Raw genomic sequence first — 24,681 nt, 5'->3', positions numbered from 1 at the left:
GATGATTTAGAAAAAACACAAAAATCTTTTCTCCAAAACACAACCGGCTTAAATCAGAAGCCGTTCTTTTCAGATTCAAAATATTTTACTGAATTTGCAAAAACCTCCCACATTTACAGAGAAAAGATAGGAATTACCATGCTGGATCTGATTCAAGGATCATCTCAACAAATGCCACGTCTTTCAAAACAGACAGTCCCAGATCTTCACAGAAAAGGAAGAAGAAATTTAATCACAGCCAACTGGCCCAAAAAGAAAGTCTTCTTCTGAATTCCCTTGAAACAATGACTGGCTCACATCTTGGAAGATAAGAGTTCTCAAATTTTAGTGGATCATTATCAAGTTACTAAGGTCTTGGCTTGGATGTGCCACGACACTAACTTCCACAGTTTAGCAAGTTATCCTTCAGCCAGCCACTAATGGAATGAAAAACATCTGGATAATATTATATTTATTGGGATCTTTTCTCCACTGAATCTGCCTTCACAGTTTCCTCTGCTTATAGAATATAAAATGGTACAAGAATAGTTTAAATCTAGAACTGGCAGCTCTGACCTTTCTTGGCAATCCTAGCCACCACAGACAGAAATACCACCTTTTCTGCGCTTGTCTGCAAACCGCACTTAGAAATAAGGTGCAGTATCAGACGGGTTTTACTTCATCTTAACTGCAACTCAAAGTAAAAACTAAACTCAAGCTCACTAAAAAACAGCATGAAGTAAGCATTAGTAACTCACTGAATCTTAAAAAAGACCCTCAAGTCTGTGGTTTATTTATTATAATCACATTTTACAAACTTTGTTTTAACAACAGGGAAAAGATTCCATTTTCAGGCTGAAAACAAGTACTTGTGCTGCTCTGGAATGTGCCATGTATCTCATTAGAAAAACATATTTGTAACATCTGTATGCTGTGGTAGAAGGAACTCTTGGTTTCTAGACAGACAGAAAATAATTAAAACCAACTTAAACTGTATATAGTTGATGATAAGAGTCAGATAGATATACACGATAGTTTTAACTACAACAATCTGGTCGTAGTTATGTGGTCAAGGATGTGACTGACTTCCATCTGCCTCCCCCAGATGTGCACAGAGCTGTTTGATCCCTGACGGGCACTGCGAGTAGCCACCTCAACAGACGAAATGTGGAGGAAGGGAAACCACCGATCGTGCTCCCCTTGCTCCTGCCAATTCCTCCATGTCCTAAAACCCTCCGTAAGCTGAAAACTACGGCAAACAATTCGGGAGATGAACTATTCTTGCATGACTCTGGACCTAACTGGAGTCTTGACTTCTATTAATACACAGCTCTATGTTTAAATCACTTGCAAGATCAGATGCAGCTATGAGGACTGACTTGCTGTTGTATCTGCTGAATTAGGCACAGAAACCAGCACTTCCCAGTGACCTACGCGTGTCAGCTTGTACCACCAGACTGGCAGAGGCCAACTCTACACATCTCCTAGAAGGACCCAGGTCTCAAATCCCGTCTCTGACCGGCCGAGAGCATCCTCACTGAGCGACAGGCTCTTCCCACCACAGACAGTGGTTCTGACCAGGTCATTTGCACCAGATCTGTTAAGCCTTTCCCAGCTCTTATCAAAGGTGACTACCCTGGTTTGCAAGCCTTGCATCTGTAAGCACAAAATGCTTTCTGGACAAGACCTAACTGCGGTCCAGCCTCTTCACAGCAGGTGCTCTGAAGGAAGCAGTGCCTGTGCCTGCTGGGCAGGTGGGCTGGGAATACACCTCGCTGCTGCCCCTCCGGCCTGCCCAGACCCGCAGAAAGGATGCTTTGCATCTGCATGCCCCTCAGAAATTGCTGTCTGTCATTTTGGCTTTTACCACCATTTCAGTTTCTAAAAGCCCAAATGTGCTTGTGCCGAGTTACGCAGCAGGTCGCAAACTGCCTCAAACTTCAAAATCAACTGGCATGGAAAATCTTTGTTTTAAATACTACTAGTATTTTTTTGTTTTTTTTAATTAGCATCCTTGGCTAACAGAAAATAAGAGAAGGGCCATCCTCGTGGATTTCTTGGCTCAGTCGGTGGAAAGGGCGCAGGAGGCTTTGCAGGAGGACCAGTACCCGCAACCCACCCCAAGGAGGCTGACCGAGGAAACCTTGCCATGTGCAACAAGTCCTCCTGCAAAGGAGAACACGGCTACATTTTGGAGCAGGACATGAATACAAATGACATGCATTAAAGAAACGAGCCTGTAACAGCATGCTGTGTGATAGGCAGCGATAAACATGGGCAGAGCGCCAGAATAGGTCGTCTGCTATTCTTGGATTAGCCTTGATCCTGTGGGCAGAAAAACCAAGAGGTGACTCCTATGGCTCATTTCAGCAGCTACGCTGGCAAACTGAAAAAAAACCACAGCTATCTGCAAACAGATTTATCTGGGGTCAGTGTGGTTCTTCATTATCCAGCGCTGAGACTCCTCCTTCATCATTTTTTTGCCCGTTATACTTAATTCCCAAAAGCACTAGTAGGATTGAGATAACAGGCCTCTTAGTTATGACTTCAAACTGATTTGCCAACATGCATATGTTAAAAACATATGCTGCTTCTCCAGCCAAAACCAATCTGCCAGATTCAATCACAGAACTAATTTTCAGGGCCCAGTTGTAAAATCCTGAAGGCAGAGCATTGCCATGCTTATGAAAATTGCCTCAAGTTCCCGAGTTACAACTGTGTGAACAAAGAGCCAGAAAGATAAATATTTTTGTGCAGCCCTGGAATACTGAACACTGTTTAATTAATTATAACTGCAAAAGTTTGTTCAGCTAAACAAAGACAATCCTCACCAAAGCAAAGGGTTTTCACAGTAAGCAGGGAAACGTTTCTCGTTTACCTAACGGCACAAGCCAAAACCTAATTAGTATTTCAAAAGAGAAATTTTCAAACACAAAATAATGGTATCTAGAGGCTAAACACTGCAAGGTTAAAAAAGGATTCTTTCATTTTCAGGACTAAGAAAAAGTTGATGAAACTTCTGTTTTTCTAATGGCTTGACTGACGTTACACTTCTGTGCCATGTCACGCTACTGTGAGCGTGGCTGCCTTATAACGTGAAGCTCACCTGATGCCAACATCAGTGTTTTCTTAATGAAAATCTAAGTAATCTTCTGGCTTTTCACATTCCTGGTATCTGAGAAGTTCCAGAAACTAATTTAGCATGAAGGCATGAGGAACACACCAATACATGCAGATGAAAAGAACTGATTTTGGAGCTCTCTTAGGTGCAATAATGTAATGTGTGCACTAAAATCAGGCACCCGCTCCACCCAATAGTGTAATTACACAATCCAGGTTCTGGCTGCTGTATTACAATCACAGAAGGTCTCACAAAACTGCCAAAATTTAAGAGTCCATTTTCTTGAATAAAAGGCAATCAAGCCCACAGGGGGTAGCATTTGTGAATGAATAGGCAGCAGACTTCTCTCCAAGTCAGTGCCAGGTAAGGCACATAAGATCTGTCATTAATTAAAGATTGGAAGAAGGAGTAACATCACTGCTGGATAAAATAGATGCCAGTGTAGCATTTTTTTAAAATTATTATTTTGCAAGAGAACATCACTTTGTCCTAATGGCAAGCTGCTCAATGAACATATTTCACCTACATCTTCAAGGAGCTTCTGTTTTGTTCCTCAGCTCTTGTCTTAAAATACTGATTAGAGTTGCTGGGCAGAAATGAAGAAAGAGTTCTGTTTCATCCAAAGATGTTTGGTACCAGTAGTAAATGCATGTGTTTCTGGTTTTTACTGGAAAGCATAATGAATTAATATGTTTGCATTTTGCCTTAGATAATTAAATAAGTAGTGCCATGTAAGTGTACAGATATGAGAAATATAAGCAACAGAATTGTCCTAAACTTAAAGAAAACCACCGTCGCAATGAAGTCAGTCCTTCTATGCCAGACTAGAAATCCCCTCGCTCTTCCATTTTGTGTTTAATATTGTGAAACCTCCCAGTTTCAAACTCTTTTTATGCTTCTATCCCCATGACTTTTATGGTCATATCAGTGGATATCAATGAACCTAAGCAGCACTACAAAGAGCAGACATAACTTCTTAATTATTGGATTCTGATAGGTGGACTTAACTGGTAAAGCTGGAATTCTTTCTGTTTCCAAATATCCTAAATTTAGAGTATGCGTGCACTAAATTTCAACATTTGGAGCTGTAGTGCTTCTCAGCAGATGCCACAAATTCCAGCTATTGAGTCTGCTTTCAGCATGGTTACTTAGATCTGCTAGCACTGCTGCTGAACAGTCTCTTGCTTTGACTGTTACAGTGTATGAACTTTCAGTGCATTTCAAATAATAATATTATGTTTCAGTACCTCAATATATACCTACAGGAGATTTTTCAGCAGATAACAGATCTAATCAAGAACAATGCAGACAGGACACATGTAAAGTTAAGCTAAGAAGATCTTGCCACCTTGGGTGTTCGCAGCCTCCTGACATCCCTATGGAAATACAAAAACTGTGGTGTTTTCTCTTAGAAAAAGGTCCATAGATCTAAGGCCAGAGCTGTAGAGTTCCTATTATAATGAATTTACATGCTGCAAACAATAGCCATAGCTGACAAATTATCTTGAACTTTGGCAAGTCTGGTCTCAAGTCTTTCAAACGCCGTCAGCCCATAAAGCCAACTCACTTAACTGCTCTCCCAGTTTCTCCAGGACAACGTTATCCATACACGCACTGCAGAACCTAGCAGGTAACTTCAACCATTCCTCAAAACACATGTACTTCTACACCAGCAGTAGAGGGAACCTTCACAAATGACAATCTTGCAGACAAGAGATGTAAAGGCACTTACCTTCAAATCTTGACACCACCACACGCGCGGCTGCCAAGACTCCTCGCACAAATAGGAGGCCAGCAGCATGCACAGCGGCATAAGCGACACTTTTCTACAAAGCAGCTTGTTATACTACCAAAGTTTTGTATCTCATGTACTCTGAACTACAGAGTTGCAGATTTTACGCTGAGTTTGCAAATGACTGAGTAAGACACAAGCAGTGTTTGTTTATAGCCATGACATCTGCAGCACCGGCTAGGAGCAGATTAAAATACCCAACTGTCATACAACTCTCCATATCAAGGTTATCTGTTACTCCATCTTTCCCTCTAAAAAGGCACACTTAAATAGTCTTATATTAATAGATTAGATAAACATTCTAATGGGGGGTAAGAACGGAGTTTGCTTACACACAGCTAAAACCTGTTCTTGCAACAGGTCCAACCTGCTTCGCTTTGACCACTGCAGAGGGTGCAGCACCGTGGTTACTACAGGAACACAGAGGAATTTCAAGCTCCAGCTACCCACTCGGCTAATAACTACCATGACAAAACCATAATTTTTCTTTCTAATACCAAATTACAAGGATATTTTTTCTTTTCAGCCCCGTTAAAATTCTGCTGCCAGAAAGCAGATCTAAAACCGCAGAAGCATCAATGAATATGTTAAAAATGACAGAGTTAAACATGCATCAATTCTAACACCAAGTGCAACGTGCACAATTCTTTTGTTCAGCTTGTTGAGACAAAAATAGCATTCAAAATCTTAATCTGCTCTACACTTCATTATCTGTTGCTTGAATAAATCTTTCTTTCAATACCCACTGCTCTGCATTCCAAACACAAGGAAGAGTAATCAATAAAATGTATACGAAACACGGGAAACCGGCATCTTTCTTCCCATAGGTTTTACCTCAAAGAAAACTGAGCAAACAAAATTATTTGAGAAATAAACTAGTTTTCATTTGCCTTTCTTCACATCAGGTACCTCTGAGCCCTGACTATGTGGATAAGGCTGTACATAGCCGAAACTATAACACATCACTATAGTGGGACAAATGCGCTTTCCACATGTACAGCTGAATTAAGTTAGTTTGGCCGCTTATCGTTAATCATATTGAGAGTCTCAACACAGAGAGTTTAGCAGACTAAAAGAGCTTCCAAAGTGAGTTAATTAAACTATGTAACTTCTTGTATAAGGAAGAATGGGATGCCCAGGTGGAAAGTCATTTAAGGAACATATGTTTCTGTGAAGTTCTAATGCATCGCCTCTTCAGAGAAATCCTTCCTGAAGAATTTGGCAGCCACAACAGGGAACTGAGCACTGACTACCTGGCAGAGCGCAGTGCTGCACAGAGGTACCTCTTAATCACACAGTCTGGATGCTGGAAGCAACGTAAGTACAAGAAGGTACATTCTGAGCAGGTTATAGTAGACCTGTTATAATTTTATGCTAATGTGCTTATATTCCTCTCAACTAGCTGAACTACCTTCTCCTAGTACTGTACCATGGACAACTCGTCCTTTCCTGCTGAAGAAGCCTACCGATTCTGAAGCACCTGTCTCCGAAGAACCCCATGTTTCTCTGGAAGGATCTTTTGCATTCCTGAAGGAAGCTGAAGAGGTGAGGAATGGCTGAGTGAATTCCTTACAGTAGCAGAGAGTTTTCCAGCCAGCCTAGAAACAAAAACTTAAGAGCTTCTGGCCCCCCGTCTACTGTCTAGCCATTATGATATACATCCTAGCCCATGGAAGTAAGAACTTCAGGTACAAACTCTTCAGTGGAACTGGAGTTCCCAGTAGTTTGACTCCAGACTGAAACTACCCCTCTTCAGCAGCATCAGATTTACACTGATAAGCAGTCAGAGCAAAACACAGCTCAGCCTCTTTCCTCTCTAAGCAAACACGTTAGACCAGCATGCATTGTATCAACACAAGGTTGTTCAGCCCCAGAAGAATCCACGAAGCTGAATCAGCTCAGACATGTCATTCATTTGAACAGGATTTGTCTTGCAGAGCAGACATGCTTTTTAAAACAGTCAGTTCAGCATTTACTGTAAAAACACGTGATGAAAACAGTACAGCTTAGGTCCGTAAGCGACCACCAGGTCATGGCAGTACGTGCACTCGTAGGTATAGGAGGAGGAAGCGCAAACTGCCAGGGTCTCCTCTATAAAGGAAACAAAGCAGAGACATACCAATGTAGGATTACCCCAGGGAAGGCTCAGTTTCTAATCTCCACAAGGTCAAAGAGAAAGAATGATTGTTGCTATTATCATAAATTATACCCAGAAACGTTTATTCTTCAGAAGAGCTTAGCTCTTAGCTCTGTTACAAAGATGTCGGGAACAATAAGAGCAAAAACCCCAACAACCTGCCAGCCCTGGCTGCTGCACAGCAAAAGCTCAGAATTGTGTCTTTATTTAGCGTGGCCTTTGTTAAAGCACCAGCTAACTCCTTCCTCAGGAAACAGGCAAGTTCTGCAAGTGAAGGTCTGTAATTTAGTCCAATAGGAAATAATATTAACTGCAATTGGAAACAGCGATTACTGAAAAAGAAGAAACCTGTTGGCTTGTTACCATCATCATTCTTTGCAATATGCTCAGAACCCTTCATCCACAGAGTTACTGCTTTTTACTTGTATCAGCTACAAGAGCACTACACTGGTATCAATCACAATACTGTCTTTAAGGATCTATACCTAGGAAAAACGGAGTCAGGCTGATATTAAATGACAGCAAACCAGCCAGAGTCCAGTAGAGATATTTAGACTCTCAGTCAGTCCTCTACTATTTAATGGGCAGTCACTGTCTGAAAGGTGGAAAAAGAGCCAGGAGACCTTGTCTTACTCATTTCTGTGTTTCTACAATACCTTTTTAGTAACACATGCTGTAACAGTTTTGCTTTAAGTTTCCCCGGATTTTTTTTCCTCCATTTTTGATGCTAGCTTGCTGCTTAGTCTTCTCATCGCAACCCAGCAAACAATAAACAATACACAACACAGGGTGCCTACAGGCACTGAAGATTTCTGTTTGTACCAGCCCTGAGAATCCAAGCAGCTAAGTTGCCAGGCTCTCATTTTCCTGCACCTACTTTTTTATCTGAACAGATGGTAACTTCGGAGCAGAAGCCAAGAACTTAACATGGACATCTTTACAGTAGTTACAGTAATTACCATAGCTGTAGTTACAGTAATTGCAGGGTGGTAGCGCACACACACACACGCACAATGGCTGTCATCTCTTCATTGCTAGACGAGACAGCCAAAGATCATCTGTCCAGTTTTCAAACATTTTCCAAATAAGGGACATTCACCAGAAATGGCTTAGGTCAAAGACAGTCTTTCCGGGGATTTCCAGCAAGCACTGAGGTCAACTGTAAAACGCCTATGAAAGCAGAAAATCGCGTTTTTCAAAAAATGTTTTGCAACTGACAGGACAAAGACTGTCAAATGCCTTATTACTTTTCTAGGTAGGTGGTGAGGACCAACTACTGCCTGCTGTCCACCTGGATAGCCAGTTCTAGGAAACAACGTATTGATACCTATCGATGATTGGGAATTTACCAGGCTGACACACGTAAAACAACTTTAAGGGACAAATACTGTAATTAGAACCACGGAAGCACAGAACAGCTGAGGTTGGAAGGCACCCTGGAGACCGTTTAGTGCAAACCCCCTTGCTCAACACCAGGGTCAGCTAGAGCAGGTTGCCCAGGACCACGTGAAATTGGTGATCTTTCAGGAGACCCGTCCCCCTGCATGCTTGTATCTGGGACATCTGAGACTTCTCAGACCATCCTTAACTGCTGCCCATGGAAACCAGTGCATAAGCAGCAGCAAGCTTTCAAGACAGCCTAAGAGCCCGACTTTTCAGCACATGGCTTTGCATACAGCCATTAGCATCAAATTTTTGTTCCACTGTGTATGCTCTTTTTGACTTGTAGTGCTTTCCCCGTGTGCCAAGGCTGGCACGGGAAGGCTGTCTCTTTACTCTCCATGAAGTCTGCTCTGTGCTGTTTGATTTCATGTACAGCGAGATTCTTCTCCTTGCAATTTTGCAGAGAATTTCAATAATCTATGTTTGTACCACACCCCTGCTCCAATACAGAGAGATCAGAAGATACAAGCTGCTTTGGAAACGCTCCAATAACGCTACAAATTGCTTACAGCCAGTAATATGGGAGAAAGGCCAGTCTGTCCCAGGTGTGAGATACATGGAGTTGAAAAAATTTGAGCGGTGTTTGTTTATACAAACAACATAAAGGGGGGGAATCTAATTCCGAGCAGCCTGCATTGCCAGTTTCCGCAGTTACACTTGGATGAATTCAGTCCTCAGGGTTTGCAATTAATTCCCTCCACTACTGCCAAGGTCACCCCTCACATTCCAATTCTGCAATCTTTGAACTATAAAGAAACGCACAATTAAAAAAATTACGAGACTTAAAAATACCTCAATAGATGATGCCAGGCAGAGGCAGGAATATTTCCAGGAACCCAAACATAACTACTGTCTGTCATCTATTAATTTTAATGTGACTTGGTTTTACTTCACTTCACATAGCCAATGCTATGGTGCTCAGAGCATGCGCGGACACACAGACACTAAGTAATCAACAAACACAACAAACATTTCATCCTGGGTCTCTCTTCTTTCAGCTGGGATACCAGGAGCACAGATGTAGGAGAAGTCTCACTAGCATGGCATCTCACTCTGTGAAGTCAGTAGTTTCTAAGTGTTTCTGTTTTTTTCTGGCTAGATGTTACTGCTGTAACATGTGCTGAGATATCACCATAAAGAGCAGGAAGGTGAAAGTTGCTCACCACAAGTGTGATAAAGCTACTGACTCCTCCTGTTAAATGACATATGTTCTCAATTCTCAAAACTGTGGAAGATATTCAATATATTACAACTATTTAGTATGGGCTCCACAAATACGTAATCCTGCCTAAGGTCAGGAACAGCACTGCCAACAAAGAGTTAATTTTAGTCCACAGATACATGTTGATTGTAGCTGGCCATTCACTCCATCTTCCTTGTGAATAAATATCTCAAAATCACAATTAAGTCTGACATGAACTGGTCGAAGCCTGAAACGGGCAAAAATACATGGTAACAGCTTCTCTCCTCAGTGTTGGTGAAGGAAACTGATCTTATCTGTTTATAGCCTTCTTATTCTTCTAATAAATCTACCAAACTAATCTTTCATCAATAGCAAATAGCTTTTTTTTTTCTTTAAAACAGAGAGAGGCATATTTTTATGGCCACTCTGGACAAGCAATGCCATAATGGCACAGTTCAGTGTAAGGCTTCCTTCTGCTTCCCTGTATTTAATCACTATATCTATATCAAAATAGCTCGGGGGGGGGGGGGGGGGGGAATCAATGGGACTGTTGCATGGGGGTGGGACTGGAATATGCTCACTGACCCATCTTTCCGTGATCACCCTACTGACTTCAGGGATACTCTGAGTGGATTTAAGTACTGTTAAACATGAATGCATCATTCCAGCATTATTCTCTCTCAAGGCACGTGAATCAGGGTCTACTTTTATTATTCCTATATACCTATTCTTGACTGGTGAGGCAGCTGTAGACAGAATAGAAAGATATTAAGATCTCTCAGGCAAGAGATTCCAGAACTTATTTTACTGCAGACCTTTTCAAAGACACAGCTCACTGAACTAAGTGTATCAAGTTCTGTTCCTGATGCGGCATGGTAACAAAGGGATAGGGCTGTAAAATAAAAGAATTCAGACATAAATATATTAAATTTGAATTAGGAAAGGCTAGGCCACAGATAAATCTAAAAGGCAGACAATGATGTAGCTATTGCACTTAATAAAATTCCATAAACCTACAGTTAAAAAGAGTAGAGGGGAAAAAAGCCTCATGACAGATCACTGAGAGTCTGGAAACATCCATCTGGAGAAAAGATTTGTCCTGAAAAGCCTCAGCCAGCTCTGAAAGCAGTGATACTTCTCAGTGATGTTGAGGATGCAGCTCAAGCAAACACAGGTCTCAGCAGCAGGCTCTGCAGGTTATTCCTGATTTGCCTTCCTTTTCTGCCAGGTGGATGCCCATGCAACACAGAGCAAGACATTCTGGAGACCATTCACATTAATAACTGGGATGTTAGTACTCTCTTTAATATGAATTGATATCGTCATATAAATTTGATCCATGTGACCAAATCACTCCTGTCTCAAGCAATTTCAGAATGAACATTTAGTTGTGCCAGGTGTTTTCTGTACACAGGGGAAGAAAGCAGCTAACCATGAGGGAAAAGAGCTGAAGGCTCTAATTATTTCTAATGATGCACCTAGAGATCATCAAGTAAAAAGGTACTGAGTAAGATCAAAGTAATGCTTTTTCAAAACATGAAATTTAGAAAATGTGATGAGGAGGACATCTTCATCAGATGGCCACTGGGGATTTAGAAATAGCCATAGCACAGGGGCTCTCTATTTGCTTCAACCACTGCAAGACTCTTGAGAGGGAAACTATGCCGGAAGGCTCTTGAAAGTAGCGCTGTAGGAAAGCAGATGCACAAACTACTCGGAGATTATTTTTCTCTCAGTAGAAGTCAGTGGCATGTCTCTGATGTAGCTGAAGGCAGACTGAATTTCACAAAGTATGAAAGATAAAATAAGGTCATAAGGCCACTGCTCTACTCAGTCTGGTCTGAGCATGAGTATGTGAATCTAAGAGCATAGTAGGCGAGATGCAAACTTCATTGCCACTGAGTCACCGGATGCTTGGACAGGATTTTGACACTGTATAAGGAGCTATTAATTTAGACTCATGTCCGTTTTCCACACTTGCCAGAGTAAATTTGGATTATACGACAGAAGACAAAAAATATCAAGTGTTCTGGCTAATGATGATTTAAATCAATAGCTCAAATATTGGAAGAATATAGCATTTGAGCAAATAGCACTCAAAAATAGCATGAAAGGGCTACAATCTTTCCTTCCAGCAGCATCAGATGCATTGTTCATCCTTTCCCAATAAATGTCTCAGAGCAGGCATTGCTGGAAATACGCCACAGAAAGAAAAACCCAAACAGATAGAGCTCAACTCCTTCCTCCTCCTGCCCATCTAACATGGCACAGAAGAGTAGGCACTACCCATTTCTCCTGCTTGACCCTACCGAAAAATAAGGTTTGCGTGCTTATCCATGGGTCCTGGATCACACGAGGTAACAGATGTAATGGGAGGACTCCTGTTCGAAGTAGAAAAAAATTTTAGGTCACTTTTGAACCTTGTAGATAAAAGCACCCATCCAGCTGAAAGAAGAACATGCGGCAGCCTTTCTGAAAGGTTTCATGCGACAAGGGAGAACCTGCGTGACCCCACGTTTGTTTACAGTCACACCACAAAACAGACTCCACTAGGGAAGCCTTCTAGGCACCTGCACATGGAAAAGAGAACGAAGCTTTCTCTCTTCTTCTGAGGTGGCCCCCTGTGTGATGGCAGTTGGCTTCTTGCAGTGTCCACAGCTTTTCCAGCTGAAGAGCTGTGAATTTCCATCAAATTGGCAAGCCCCAAATTTTACTGTTGGCAGCTGACAAATCCTACATCAGCTCTGGAACTTCACTAGCGTTTTACTGGATTTTCAGTGACAGTGTCAGATGGGTGCAGTCTGTGTGCTTCTGCTGATGTAAATTGTTTTACTCGTTGACATTTGGCATAAAATAATGCACCAGCAAGCTCAGACACTGTAAAACTTGGCATGTCTGCAACATGGATAGCTCAGAAAGGTCTGACATGGCCGATCCACAGGCACTGATGGACAAGCCCGGAATTACTTTTCGAATGTTCTACAGACCAACAAGGCAAACACAATTTATAGTTTTTTGAAATAGGGTAGCTGGAGGAGAAGGAAGCTTGGCCTACCAAAGACACACAGATAATCAGCTACACAAGGAAGCAGGATCCAACTTTTTTGCCTACTCTTGGGTATTAGATCATGCTAACATTCCTTCAATAAATGTTGTATGCACATGATAACCAAAAAGGACAACGGCAGTCAATGGTGTCTATTCCTAGCTTTAAGGCTGGACCACTATCCTGGCCAAGACAATTAACCAAGGGTAGACTAGTCCACCCAGCTGTAAAATGAGACTATAATATTGACCTCGATTTGTGCTCTAAGGGGAGCAGACAAATACTCCCTAGAGATAAGTATCACTGGGAGAGCATTCTTGCCTTGACACACCATTAAAAGTAAGAGATAAGCTTTGTATTTCACTTGGGAAAAAGTGAAGAAGGGAGAAAGAAACTTCGTTTACCTTTGGATGGCCCTTCTCAAGTCACAGTATCCTACGCAATCCCAGCAAACATGCTCTGCTGCTCTGGGACATGATCTCACACTGCAGAGTGCTCCCAAGCTCAGCCAGCCTGACATAAGCAATGGGAAAAAAACCAGAGCAGAAACAGAGCAGAGAGAGAGGGAGTGCCACGCATCCGCTCGCTCTTCATGCTCCAAAACCACATTGTCTGACCTCCGACAAAATACAGACTATGATCTCTGAGAAACTCTAAAAATCTTATTGCCCAGCAGAGACACTTTTTTGCAGCAACAGGCAGATGTGCTCTCTGATGACACAGACAAGCTCTTAGCCTTCGGGCAGTCAGGTGTATTGTTACTGAGTAAATCAGCTTGTTCTCACCTCAGGGTCTAATTCGTTTGCACAAATGGCACTCTGTTTTTGCAAAACACTTCCTCAGGTGGCCTATTTGACACCAAACAGCAGATGGTTTACTGTCCATGCAGCAAATACGGTCATTTTGGGGTTCCAAGTGGGTCATGGCTTCGTCATACAGCAAGCAGCTGCATTCATTGTGGAAATGTTTCAAATGTTTTGCTTAGGATACCTGGGTGCTTTCTCTCTAGTTCTGCCTCCTCTCCTTCTTCTGCTTCAGTGCCTTTACCTGGAGGTAAGTATCAGAACCAGATATAACCAGCCCACAAACTTCCCAGAGTTTCAATCTATTGGTATCCCAAATCATTCACATGCTGGAGGCCAAAACAGAAAGCTCCTCTCTCTGCCAAGCTCTAGAGAGCCGACTACATCCACCCTATTCCTGCAGGACTCTACAGTTTACCCCCTCAGTTCTTTAGTTGCCAAGGTGTTTAGCATGGATAAGGCACATACCTTGCATGAGTTTAAACTGGCTCTGTTCATTGGGGAGCCTTGCATACCTAAGTGCAAGTGTGTATGTTTTCAAACCTTGCACAGTTTGCTGCAGGGTATGTTCAGAAGCTCGGCTAAATTTTTTGAAGCCCTTTATGGCAGAGGACACCCTCCATTAGGCATGTTTTCAGAACTTGAATTCTATGCTTGCCTTCATGTTGAAGCAAAGTACAGTAAAGACCTTCCAGACCCCACAGTGTTATGATTTTCATAGCACTTTGAATCGCAGTGTGACACACAGAAAGCTCACAGACAACAGGACGCCAACCAAGATGGACAGTAGGTTGTCAGGTCTCTAGTTGCCCTGAACAACTGCAGTTCCTTCCACTGAATCAATGTGGCTCACAGATCTTCCCAAGATCAGGTTGTACCAAGTCTGCAGGTCTAACAGCCCCCTCCTTGCTAAATTTCAGATTGGTGTTCAATACAGATAGATTTATCCAGCAGCCTAGAAACTGAAGCAGAAGCAAATGCAGAAGAGGTCAGCGTTATTGTCCTTGTTTGTGACCGAGATTTTTTTCAGTAGAAAACAAACTGGGATTGCAGTGCATACAACAAGTACATTCCAGAGAAAGAGCATAAATGCACAAAAGAGCAATGCAGTGTTTGCAGTTGATTTAGCACAGCTCAGGAAAGAATAAAAAACCTGGGCTGCACAGTTTTGCCAAGTCACATTAGGTCAGTCAGTACCCTCATCTATCATGAGCCCGGCATCTCACACGCAGCCTCAACCATCTCTCCTCTTAAGCTGGGAAAGAGTAAACTATCTCCTGCACAAAGCACTGTGAGCAATATTTATCCCACTGGCTATGCTAAATAACGCGCACAGAGGTCAATACAGTAAGACATATTCAAGTATGTCTTGGGACAAATGAAAGGTAGGGTTGGATGTTCATTTCTGGTATACTGGACAGTATTAATTTTATTTCCAGGTTTCATAAACTTTTCAATTGTTTAAACTGATAGTCCTCAGGTGCTGGGTTTGGTTTTTTTTTCCCCCCCTAATGTCAGGTTTTGCTCCATTTTAATATATCCTTTTAAATTTCCTTTACAGATAAGTATTGGTCAGAAAAAAATGGCAAAAATTTCCCTTACACCAGCTGTTACAGGATCTAGTGCGGATTTTAAAACAGAATAGAGTTGCAGCCTGCATTCCAAAAAAACTCCAGTGAACCATGTGAAGAGCATTGTTTGGGAGCAATTGGAGAGATAACTGCACTCCTGATTTAACTCATTCATTATCCTTAGTGTACAAAACAAGCAGCTGCAGTAACATCATACTGAGAGTACTGAAAAGAACACAACACAAAATAGAAAGCTTAATCTACATTTCTGATACAAGCTGTTTAGTAGCTTCAGCTGTGCAACTGTGGGAACTAGTGGTACAACTTTACGGAATCTGGCCCCATGAAAACTCATTTTTTTGCACAGTGTGCAAACATGAAATGCAAAATAAATCATCTTGCACTAGGTAGGGAATTTGATTAAGATTAGTGAGCCCAAAACCAGAGCTACCAACGGGCTCCGAGCTGTGCAGCCATGCCTCTTCCTATTCCTGTTTTATTCAACTTCACTTAATTCCTCTTGGTTCTTCACACATGTACATCAGTTCCCACTGATGCTACAGTTCTGCTCACAGATTGTTCTTTTTGAAAGGATTTTGGGGGAGGATTAGACAAACAGAAAGACAATCTTTTTTACTTTGTAAAATAGTTGAGCTCCTGCCAGACTGAGACCTCAAAGAAGTCGGTCCAGTACAAGCTACAATAACGTACAGAAAGATGGTTCAGCAACCAAGAAAAAATGAAAACAAGTGATCAGTGGAGGTAGCTACTCAGACCAGCCACATGGAAAATATTATGGCAGAACAGGCAGCTTAAGAGTGTCAACTTTATATTTTTCTCCTTATTTGAAGTTTCCCTTTACCTAAAGTAACTTACCAAGACTGAAATTATAGAGGCTGCCTTCTGTCCAGTATATTTTTCTGTGCCCTGGCCTGAAAATTCAGAGCCTTAAAAGCAGACAGTTCAATCTACTATTATTGTCAAGAGGCCTTCTCACTCCTGACTCGCCAAGCTCTGGCCACAAAGCCATCAGCCACAGCTCCAATGGTGGTGAATGCAGCTACAAGAAGCCTTTAGGGCTGCTGAAATCAGCCGGCAGGCTTGGTGCAGGCAGCGCAGGTCCACATGAGACTGGGCTGACTTGCAGCATCAGAAATGCACGGACCGAAGACGGTGCAGTCTGAGAACAATCAGGAAGTATCTCAATAAAAAAACCAAAAAAAAACCCAGGCTACCCAGCATGGAGCAGAGGAGAAAGCACCATAATCCTCACACGTGCAGAAGAGGATAGGAAGAAGAGAGAGAGGGCTAACTTTTGTAGGGGTTTTGAGAATTAATTTTAAGAATTAATTATTCATATGTTACCATGATTTCATACCATCTTTAGAAGCTGGGGCTCAGCACAGTAAAGCCCAAGGTGGGAAGAAAAAACCACATTATTTACAAAGCTGCAGAGATGTTCTCCTGTCCCTGCTCACCTGTCCAACAAGCACCTTGCTTTGTTTTGGGAACATGGCCTCCCAACACCTCTCTACAGTATGAAACTTCCCAACCACACGCTGCTTTTGGGAAGGGCCAGGATAGAGCCATTGGCCTGATGTCCAGAAGAGAGTTGATCAGAAAGCAGAACTTGCCATTTAGGTGAGATTTCTGAAATAAATATAAAACTGGATGTATATTTCAAACTGGGAAAACCTGACGAGTCCAGAGAGGCCTGGGTCTCCCTGCAGGATGCAACTGCAAGGCAGCCAGCTATCCGTCTGCCTTTGAGCTGAGGAGCAGGAGCTGCCCAACCTGTCAAGGAACTCAACTTGTGGCCAGGGCTCCAAGGGCTCCTCAGCTCTCCGCTGCCACCAGCCTGTCAGGCAGACTGCCAAGGAGCTGGGCAGGAAGGAAACCAGGGAGGTTTCCAACAGAAAAAACATCCCGCTGGAAAATTTCTGACCTACTCTAATAATGGGCCTGCTTTCAGAGTCAGTTGTGATGCTGGCAGAAGGTAGGGAGACCCACTGCACTTTCTGTTTAGTTATTGGCTTCCTATATAAATTTTTTTCTATACCAGACACGCAGCATCAACTGAAGTGATCCTTAAGAAGGATGTTCATAAATCCCTTCAAACCTCTCCACAGCAAACGACATTGCTTTTCCCGAGAATGATGACAATCGTTAATTGGCGCTATTCAGAAGGTAACATTTTCTTTGGTAAGGTCTTTACTGCTTTAGGCAACCACATGTACTTTTGGCAGCATCTCTAGACAAGCCTTGTTGGCAGCATACAGTATATGCCTTGCTCGGAAAGATTGCATGAAAAAACAGCTCACTTTCCAGTTCCAATTCCAAGGCTTCATAAACTTGGCAAGGCTGACAACGTAATCTGGCTTGACTGCAGGAATAACTGATGCCTGATAGGTAGCATCCCGCGAAGCGGCCTGAGCTGCCCATGCACACGCAGTTACGCTACAAAAGGAGAACATTCTTAGCCTAACTCCCTGACTACTAACAGTTGACCGACCTACATACCGTTCATTGTTCAGGGTCATTCTTGGAGGGTCGAGGTTGGGGTTCTCCATGGACTCCATTTGAGGACAGCGTAGGAAGTAGTAAAGGGTGTGGAGAGCATCAGGGGACCAGGAGATGGGTTGCTGCTGCCGGGTTTGCCGAATGGGGCTCATTCCTGGGCGGATGGTGTTCAAGCACTGCATGTGGTGCATTGCTCGTGATACCAGATCACCTGCACGACGAGAAAGAAGGCAAAAGCATCTCTTTACTATTCACCCACAGTCCTCTTAAGTACACTTTCTGAACTAAATAAAATCTCTTGTAGCTAAGAGAAATGTCTTTTGTGTGCACATACTCTTGTTCCTCCACAAAGCTGTCCTCAAACTGCCACTTTGCAGGTTCTTATATGGGAAATTTAACTTTCTTTCAAATGACAAGTTTTAGTTAGAAAATATAGAATAGAACTGCTCTCAGTCACCATACATTCAGAATAACAGCTTTACAGTGATTTTTCTATCCCGTTTTAATGCTGGTTTTCTCCTCTTTCCAACCATGTATACCAGTTTCTTGCCTGCCTACAAAAACTACCGATATCTTTGTAAAACATCCGCTGCTCAACCTGGGAGCACAGCTTTCACAAGGCAAAGCCACGACCACCAGTACAAATGTTTTACTCTCATCGCCAGCATCACCATTTTACATTAAAAGATTGTTCCCATTTCTTTCAACGGGTTACGACGTTCTACCCAGGCACTTGTGACAAATTAATGATGTTACGTTCAATACAGAAATCCCTTCTTTTAGGGGTCTGCTTGTCTCATTCTTGCTCTAGCTGCAGGTTTCTCCAGAGTAACAAGTCCTGACTGTCTTATTAAAAAGCCAATCTTTATCATGCTGACTATCACAATCTGTGCCAGAAATTTGCCCCCGAGCCTTGTAAGCAGTTCAATCCAGGAGCTTTCTGGGCTGCTGCGTCCTCCCAGTCTTTGAACTCAAGCCAACCTGCCTCTATGTCCGAGTACTGGTGGACTTGGGGGAGGCCTGGAAGAAAGCAACCTGTATGTATTACACAGTTTCTACTCGGAAAAGATTTTAAGACCAGATTTTGAAAAAGTTCACAGAGCAATGACCCCAAGACAGCAACTATGCAGTCACATAAAGCTGGTCTTTGTGTAATAAGCTTGCTTTGGGCACACCCTGTTTACTCTCCTTTTATTGTGGTGCATTACAAACTCTCAAGAGTTTGCAATAAAGGCTTCAGACACTACATCTTTAGTAGTGTGACTACCATACCAGTGAGCTGAATGATTACTATAGATTACTATACATAGCTAGGATCTATTTTTTCCTTGGGAGAATCCTCTGTTGCTTTATGTTTTACAGTCCCCTAAAACTCTCACAGGAAATGTTACTCTATTGTGTCCTACAGTTACAATACTGGGAAAGGATGGAACTGAAATAGTCGCCCCATCGCAAAGCTGGTTCCTGAGAAAGCGCCCTGAACTTAGCCGCACCACATATAAATTAGTAACGCCTCCCTCTGAAATTCTTAGGAAGTTATTATTTATTCATTTATATCTAACAGCAATACGCTGAATTTGCCAAACAACCTCCAGCTGAACCCATGAGGTTCTAGCGTTAAACAGGGCAGGGAGAAACCCCCGCCAAGCTACTGTATGTCTAAACATGACAACGTTATCCGTGGTTCAGATCGATGGAGTATTAAAAATCTCAGTTTGCAACGTAAAGCTGTGCCACTCATTTGCAGCACAGTACATTCAGTTTAAGGACCCACTTCAGAGCGGAAAAACCTTCTAACATCTCTGCCTTTCCACTTCAGTAGCTCCGGACTCGCCAGCATCTAAACGTTTTACGAGAGTATTATGAATCCTCTAGAGTTGGTACTAACACAGAAGTCTGTGCAGTTGTAGCAGAAGTGCATCTGGAATTCAAATTTTCAGCTCAGAATAACGTTCCTTCTCCTTTGCACACTCACTCTCTTTACTTTTCTGGCAATGTACAGCAAAAGTTTAAAAAAAAAAAAAAAACGTAGGCAACTGTATCAGGAGATCTATTCAGTAGATGTAATGACCAAGTTGGCCAAAGCAGGGATGGGGGAAGAGAGAGAGGAAGCTGTATTCAATCTTAGGCCTATGCTACAAATGTTCTCTTGTGTTCCAGGATAAATAGAGGTGTGTTAAAGGAATTTGAAAACCTCAAATTAAGGCAGGTTGCAAAATAAATGGTGAAACCCACAAACTCCTTGCTGGCCCTGACATTCATTAGCATTCAGATGGCGGAAACTAAGAAAGTGATGCCAGCAGAAATGTTGCAAGGGAAAAGTAGACCGGGAAAACACAAATCATTTTTGTTTACTTTAAAGGGGCTTTGTGAGTAGTCTAGGAATGGAACATTTCATTTGGTTAGCAGTAAAAAAGAAGGTTTTGAACAAGTTTTTGTTACCAAAGTGCTCTCAGATTTTTTTTTCTCCGCTTTTTGTTTTTTAAGTAACCAAAAAGCTTTTCCTTGAATATCCTGCACCCTTGAGATTTCCACTGCACAAACACTAACAAAGAGAACCCTCTTCGCCATCTGAGGGAGGTGCCACTCCTGTGTTCCACAAATGTACAAGAAAGCCTCCAGAGGCAATAGGCAAAAGCATCCATCTTCTCTTGGCACTAACACCACTAACTACCAGAAGGCTAGAAAAGCCACATCTTATACATCTCCAAGGTGAATTAAATATAAAGTAGTCTAATGAAACAACCCAATTCTCATAAACAGCACCACGAGACAATTAAATCTTACACAACGTTAGCCAAATACTGCTCACACTGTCAACAACGGCAACACTCCCACTGACCTCAACAGCGGAGGGACTGGCTCTCCTGCTTCACTGAAAGAAACCCATGTTCGATTACGTCCAAAACTTACTCAGTTCAGAGATGCTTCCAACGCAAGTTGCCAACAGAGACTGCTCTAAAGTTCGGAGTTCCAGCTGGGCATAAGCATCAGCCCGTCCATCGCTGCACACAGAGCCATCGTTGTATGGGCTAAAGTAGGCAGGCAGGGACAGCACACCTGGGGATGAGAGCAAAGAACAGTCCTGTTACAAGTGAAGTTACCAGAGCAGAAGAGCAAGTCTCTCTACTGATAGTGATAGGGAACTTGAACACGTCTGCACCTTTTCTTGGGGGACTTGAGGTCTTTTGAACAGTTCAAACAAAACCAAACAGTGCTGTAAATACCATTGGAATAGCTGAAACGGTGAAACTAGGCTCTAGGGAGTAAGGCTGGATGTTTCTACAGCCTTTAAAAACTAGAAACAAATTGCAGTTGAGATAAAACTACATGAAAAGCTTTAGCGAAGTCTCTAATATTGTTTATACAACAGTTCAGCTGTGTACACACACCTTGCTGTTGAACAGCTGTATGCAGATTGCTAGATATAAGGGCCTGATTTTGAGAGGTGTGGAAGATAATCTCAAGTCCATCTAAGGTAAATGGTAGCTGCAGTCTTTGCAACTCTGAAAACAAAACCATGGGCTATGCCAGTTCTTTGAACCTGCATGCAGTTTCAAATGCGCAGACAGTGGTTTCTACATGTGTGAACCTTTGGCTGTGCCAAAGTACGCCCACGAGTTTTGAGGTTGACTATATTTTCATCTCTATAAATGACCCCTCTATAAGAGAGAGAGATTAGAAAGATAATTATATTGCACACACGCGTTTACCGCACGCGCTCTTTCCATTTTATCTTCTTGCACACATGAGCATTAATGCACAGTAACTGAACAGAACGACGGATTTGCAAGCAGTTTTGTGTAGTTGTTACTGGGACCCCATCCTACTTTGCGCACATCCCTACAACTCATTTGCATTGTTGGCAAATTAGAGACCATTTGGGTGAATTGGCTGGGAATGGCAGCGAAGACTGGGGATGCTACAAAAAACTTGACATACGGTTTCACATTCAGATGCAGACAGTCTTTAAAAGCAGCAGTCATTCACCTCCCCCCAATCACCTTTTTCACCCCTTATCTTTGGTCGAGCCACAGCAGATCTGCAGCCACGATGCAACACAGATCCAAAAAAAAAAATATTACCTCCCCTGCCTTCATCCCAGAAATCCATTAGTTGAATAGTTCCTCTTCGAATTAGCAAGCTGAATTCTGTTGCCCTTTGGCCATGTGATTGCTCTGTGTGGCACAGAGGGAAGGGTGGGAATGTGACCTCTGGAGCTGATAATGGTTGGACTGGATGATCTTAAAGGTCTTTTCCAACCTAAACGATTCTAGGATTCTATGTACGTGGCTGAGGCTGGGGTGGGAGAGCGGACCTGCCTCCTCCGGTGGCACCCTGGGGTGGATCTGATGAAACACGGCGTGACTCTGCATCCACAGTGCGGGTGGCCTCTGAAAAGCCTTCTGCAGCCCACTCAGCTGGCGCTCCTGTGCCCTTGTCGCTACCATATTTTCAGTTGTGTTCAGCTGCTACCATATTTTTAATTACGGATCTATCCCACAATTCCAGTAGCACACCCTGGCCCAAATTTTCCGTGATTTCAGATGAGGACACTTATAGCCACGACTGCCTGTGCTCTTACCCTGCTGCATCCTGTATTTTTGATTTTTCAACTTTGATCCATGCACAGCCATACCAGTGTAGCTCAGCCCCACACTTCCTCCCCACCCTCACCTTCTGACCCCGGTTTAGGCTTAGATGTGGAGATACTTCACTCCTGTCACATAGGTGCTGTGTATTCTTGTCAAACAAAACCCTGCCAGCTGAACGGCAGTGCATTGTGCAAGGGCTTTGTTTCTTTGTCATGATGTTTTCTTTTGAAATTTTATGCTGAATTGATCTCTCCTACCCTTTTCACATCCTCTTTGCATCCTGTCTGGTGGTAAAGCCAAGGGCCGCATCAAAAACTTCCCAGATATTTTGAGGATAAGGGAATGATTTATCCTGTTGTGCTTCTTCACTGTACATCACTGTTAGTTAATGGAGAAAACTCTGCCAATGCCCTCTGTAACCTGAATAATTAGCTCTTAAAGCCTCGACTTCCTAACAGAAGCGATGCATGCAAAGTAGAAGAGCTTGCTTTAAATACACTGCAGCCTCCTATACAGAGCCTAAGCCACTTCCTTTTCCATGTTAAAGCTATGAAAGGATGTTTTAAAGACATATGGATTGAATTTATGGCAGAGGGAGAATGAAAATAGACTGATTTGTCAAAAGTTTCAAATAGAGGCGTATAATTCTACAGAGGCGAAAACAGAAACTGGCAGTTACATTACTAAGCCAGGCAGCGGTGGGGGGGGGGGGGGGGGGAAAGGGGCACATTTTCTCTGCCAGCCAGTTTCAGTTGGTTCTGTTTTCTAACAAGGAATTAAAAATAAAGATTTGTAGAATGATTTAAGTTGGCTCACAAGTGAAACAAGATTTTCTCAGTTTTTCAGTTAACAGTTTGCCAGGTGCTGTGGGTAAGAGGAAACGGGGGATGATTTATTTACTTTTGGAAAAATTACTCATACAAGATAGTTGCGGAGATTTATGTTCTCATCTGCCTTGGTACAGCTGAGGAATAACCTCTACGTTCAAGAGAGAAATAAGGAAGTTACCGAGACTCTGGCCACGTGCCAAAGCCCGATGATGCTACCGGGGATTTTCCCTGGGATCGCAGAGGGGTATGAATCAGGCCCTCGTTACATAAGATTTCGCAGGTCTCGATAGGTATGAGCAGGCCCAGGAATGAGAAAACGCACCTCTGGACACTGCTTTTGAGGCAGATGGAGAGCAGTGACCGAATGGGCAGCAAAGTAGAAACATACCCACAATCACTACGTCTTGCAGCACGCTAATCAAGATTTCCTCTTCGACACGTTTCCAGAAACTGCACGGAGTTGGAAAAGCATCATCTTTGCTCTTCAGATCAGAAATTCAGGCATAAGGACATCTGCAGTCAAGCTTTGCCTGCTGGTATTATAATTAGGAACAGGACTTAATCTTTACTACCAATTAAAACCACGTTGTTTGTTAACAGAGACAACTGCACTGTGAAGACTGCTTGTACCCCAAATGGTGGTACCTGCTCTCTTCCCACCCAAACCAAGAAATTTGCAGTCAAAAGGTGTTATAATGGTACAAATCATAGGGGCAATTTCTATTTCTATCTGGCATTCACATTTCTGTATTTTTATATTTGTGGCAACACTGGTTTTAATCATGGCTAGCTAAGTAAGCAAAACTGTAATTGAAATAAATCAATTCATGTCAAAACACTCTCTCTGCATTTGAAATCACATTAAAACTGCCGATTTATTTCCTCGTTCAAGAGCATGTTTTCCCCACAAAACAACAACGTGAAACAGCACGTAATTACCGTGCAGGAACGAACCATTCAGGCATGCACACCACTGTTCTTACAATATTTTCTCTGATGTGGGCTACGTCGTGTTTCCTACACATCCCTGGCTGTATCCCGGCATTCTGGTCACAATTTTTTTTTTTTTAATTAACCAAGACTTTAAGTATGGGATCCAAGCCCAGGTGAAGTTAGTGAGAGCCTATTAATCTGAGCGTGGCTTAGACCAAACCTCAAGGGCAGAAGGAGCTAAGAAGTCACCTCTCTAGGATGGCGTGAGGCAACACCCTGTAGCAGCCCAATTGAAAGCATGTTTGTAGCACTATGATTAAGGCACGGCTGGCTAACAACTTGTTTCTGATATTTCCACAGCCTTTGAAATAGCAGCTGGAAATAAAAGCATATTTATTCTACCTCAGTTAATATACGAAACCTGTTCACGGGCTCTTGCTGCCAACGATCTTTAAAAGGCAGTCACGACTGGGTGAAATTCCAGTTAAGCAGTTCCTTAAACTCAAATTATTCTGCTTGCCTTAAAGATTTTGAAATTGTTGTCTGTAATGTGATGCTTTTTAATACCAACTGGAAATGTTTCCACAGTCTGAGCTCGGTCCAGAGAAAAGTCTGTTCACACTCTTGGACATCTTTCTGCTTTAAGAGGTGCAGCAGTTCTGTTGAGAGCTTTGGCTACAACGCGATTGCTCCCATGAGCAGGGCTGTGCAAAACTCTGCGCGGTCTC

The 24,681-nt window shown here is 42.6% G+C and overlaps 1 protein-coding gene across 1 annotated transcript in view; it reads right to left on the bottom strand.

Moving 5' to 3' along the window:
- Positions 1 to 24,681, bottom strand: part of ABTB2 (ankyrin repeat and BTB domain containing 2) — a 136,065-nt gene that overhangs the window by 30,945 nt on the left and 80,439 nt on the right. The window contains exons 2-3 of the mRNA XM_075712429.1: positions 20,509 to 20,655; positions 17,596 to 17,806 (exon numbers count right to left, since the gene is read on the bottom strand). Of these exons, the coding sequence (XP_075568544.1) occupies positions 17,596 to 17,806; positions 20,509 to 20,655 (358 nt within the window). The remainder of the gene's footprint in view (positions 1 to 17,595; positions 17,807 to 20,508; positions 20,656 to 24,681) is intronic.

This window comes from Pelecanus crispus, chromosome 6 (genome assembly GCF_030463565.1).
Source record: "Pelecanus crispus isolate bPelCri1 chromosome 6, bPelCri1.pri, whole genome shotgun sequence".
In the NCBI taxonomy this organism is placed as follows: Eukaryota; Metazoa; Chordata; class Aves; order Pelecaniformes; family Pelecanidae; genus Pelecanus; species Pelecanus crispus.
Note: the sequence above shows the minus strand (reverse complement) of the source record. Positions and strands in the feature narration are given on the sequence as shown.